The sequence below is a fragment of the Buceros rhinoceros genome, unplaced genomic scaffold (assembly GCF_000710305.1).
Source record: "Buceros rhinoceros silvestris isolate BGI_N320 unplaced genomic scaffold, ASM71030v1 scaffold4448, whole genome shotgun sequence".
In the NCBI taxonomy this organism is placed as follows: domain Eukaryota; kingdom Metazoa; phylum Chordata; class Aves; order Bucerotiformes; family Bucerotidae; genus Buceros; species Buceros rhinoceros.
The window spans coordinates 14,885-17,282 of record NW_010428437.1 but is presented as its reverse complement, the minus strand read 5'-3'; the positions used below and the strand labels follow the sequence as shown (position 1 = coordinate 17,282).

The 2,398-nt window shown below is 50.5% G+C and overlaps 1 protein-coding gene across 1 annotated transcript in view; it reads left to right on the top strand.

The window, feature by feature from the left end:
• Positions 1–266: 266 nt before the first annotated feature.
• Positions 267–2,398, top strand: part of DHX37 (DEAH (Asp-Glu-Ala-His) box polypeptide 37) — a gene marked incomplete at both ends in the record, with an annotated part of 15,339 nt that continues 13,207 nt past the window's right edge. The window contains 3 exons of the mRNA XM_010142255.1: positions 267–436; positions 1,307–1,419; positions 2,148–2,379. Of these exons, the coding sequence (XP_010140557.1) occupies positions 267–436; positions 1,307–1,419; positions 2,148–2,379 (515 nt within the window). The remainder of the gene's footprint in view (positions 437–1,306; positions 1,420–2,147; positions 2,380–2,398) is intronic.

Sequence of the window (2,398 nt, the reverse complement as noted above, 5' to 3'; positions counted from 1 at the left end):
CGCTGCCCGCCCTCCCTGCAGCAAAAAGGCACAAAATTCATCGTGGTCTTATGTAAGTCCAGGAAAATTACCCTCACGGCCATGTAAGCACAGGGTTGTCGAGTCCCCCAAAGGTCTTTCGCCGTCGCTGATGATGCGGGATGTGTTTGTGGCTGGGGGTGAGGGTGGTGTTTGATAAACCTGGTGTGGTTTGGGCTGAGGCTGTGAAGCAGCGAGCTGAAAATAACCTGCCTGGTGCGGGTGAGTGACCAGACCTGTGCTTGCAGATGAGGCCACGCTGAAGGGAATTGATGCGAGTAATGCCCTGGTCCTGCCAGCAAAAAAAGCCAAGAAGAAGAAAGTTGCGGGTGTGGTGCAGCAACAGAAGAAGCCCCTGACCAAGAAACAGAAAAAAAACTTGCAGAAAATTTTAGAGCAGAAGGAAAAGAAGAAACAGGTACGTGGCTGCTTGCGGGTCACTCCAGCTCTGTGACTCCTGGTGAAATGATAACTCGGTGTCTGCGTGGGGAAGGGACAACGTTAATACGCAGGCGCTGGCGTTTCCCTCGTGCTGTGGCACTGGCAGTTCGCAATACACTAGGTGTAAAACACCCGCAGGGGAGCGGTGGTGGGTTGTGACCTGTCTGGCACGTCTCCAGGGTGTGCAGGTGCTGAAGTTTCAGGGTTGGTGTTAGAGCAGCGTTAGCCATGCCTTTGCTGGGCGTTCTGGCAAAATCCTTGGGCTCCCGAGTGTAGCTCTAGTGGGGGAGAGCTTTCCCCTCCCTCTCGGAGGGGTGGGTGCTGCAGGGACACTGCACTTCTGGGTGCTGGTTTCTGTTCTGTCTCTGAGGCTGGCTGGGGTCGTGGAGGACATCACTAGCAGAGCCAGTGGCGTTAGATTTTAAAAGCATTCTGTGGAACAGGTTGTATGAGAAGCTTTGTCCTGTGGTTGGTGCACCCCGAGCTCTGCTGCTGCTGGTGCTCCTGAAATGTTTGTTTCCAGCTTTTGTAGATTTTCTGCCTGCAAGAAGAGCTTTTCTGCCTTTGTAAAAGCTTTCCAGGCAGAATTCCCGTTCATTCCCTTGTCTGAAGAACGGATTTGACAAACAAACTCTGTTTTGGGGGGCAGTTTGAAACTGCAGCTGTCTGACCTGCCAGCGCTCTGTCCCACCTGAGGTGGCTGCAGGGAGGCTCCCATCACTCCAGCGTGTCAGTTCAAACCCGTTTTCTTGGCTGTCGTTGGAAGGGTGCAGCTGAGCTTTATTTCTGTACGGCTGTTGTTTCCTGGTGATGGTAAGCGCTGGTTTTGGTTGTTCTCCCCAAACAGCGAGCTGAGCTGCTGAGCAAGCTGAATGAGGTCCAGGCTTCTGAGGCTGAAATGAAACTTCTGTTCACTACTTCCAAACTGGGCACTGGGGAGCGCATGTATCAGACCAAAAGGTAAAGCAGTGTGTGGAAAGAACTGTTCGGGTTTGCTGCGGTAGTTGGAACCTTCTCTGCTTTTTTTGCTTGATTTATTTGTTTTCTTGGTTCTTACTGCATAGAAGTTCTTCAGAATGGATGGAGTTAAATAATTTTCTGGTTTTTCCTCATTATAAGGTAGCTATTTTCTTGTTTGGCTGGCATCCTCCTCAGAGGATGGTAGTTAAAGTAACTTGCTCTTCCCTTTCAAAGGGAAGAGGTGGGTGATAGTTCCATCTGCATTCTCTTACAAATGATGCTAAACTGCAGAATCAGTGGATAAAGTTGGTTGTATTGGAAAATACCAACTGTTTGTGGTCCCTAGTTAATGGATTTGTCACGAGCTGCATTTTGGCAGAAGTTGAAATAAACTAAACTACAAAGACGTCTCCTGAGGAAATGAATAGATATCAGCGTGCTTAGATACAAATCCAGCAATCGGGTCAGCCGAGGCTTTACTAAGCAGCGCTGTGAAAGCCCCCAGGAGTGGAGGTCCTGGGTTAACCTTGCTGGGTAACGTCTTCTCACGCTGCACTGCACCAAGGTGTACAAGTTTTCCCTATTTGAGCTGAACGTGGATTCAGCCTCAGGCAGTGACTCTTGATGATTCATGTGGACTTTTCTGACTCATGTGGAAGACGTGTCTGTCTTGAGGTCCTGGAGAACGCTGATGGAAGTGTGTTTCACGTGTTGCTGTGTTGTTCTAGGGTGATACAGGAGCCAGGGACTGCAGTGCCTGAAAAGATCAGGAGCATCAGTGGAGCAAACAAGAGAAGACACAGCTCAGGTTCGGAATCGGAGCCTGAGGAAGAACCCAGTAGCTCTGAGGAGGAGAAGGAAGAGCAGAAACAAGAAGCTGAAGAGTCTGCAGCCAATGATTTGAATAGCGCTCAAGAGCCGGAGGAAGGTGTGAAGGAGGCCGTGGCGGAGCAGCAGCCGGCCTGGTCCCCCGGCACCG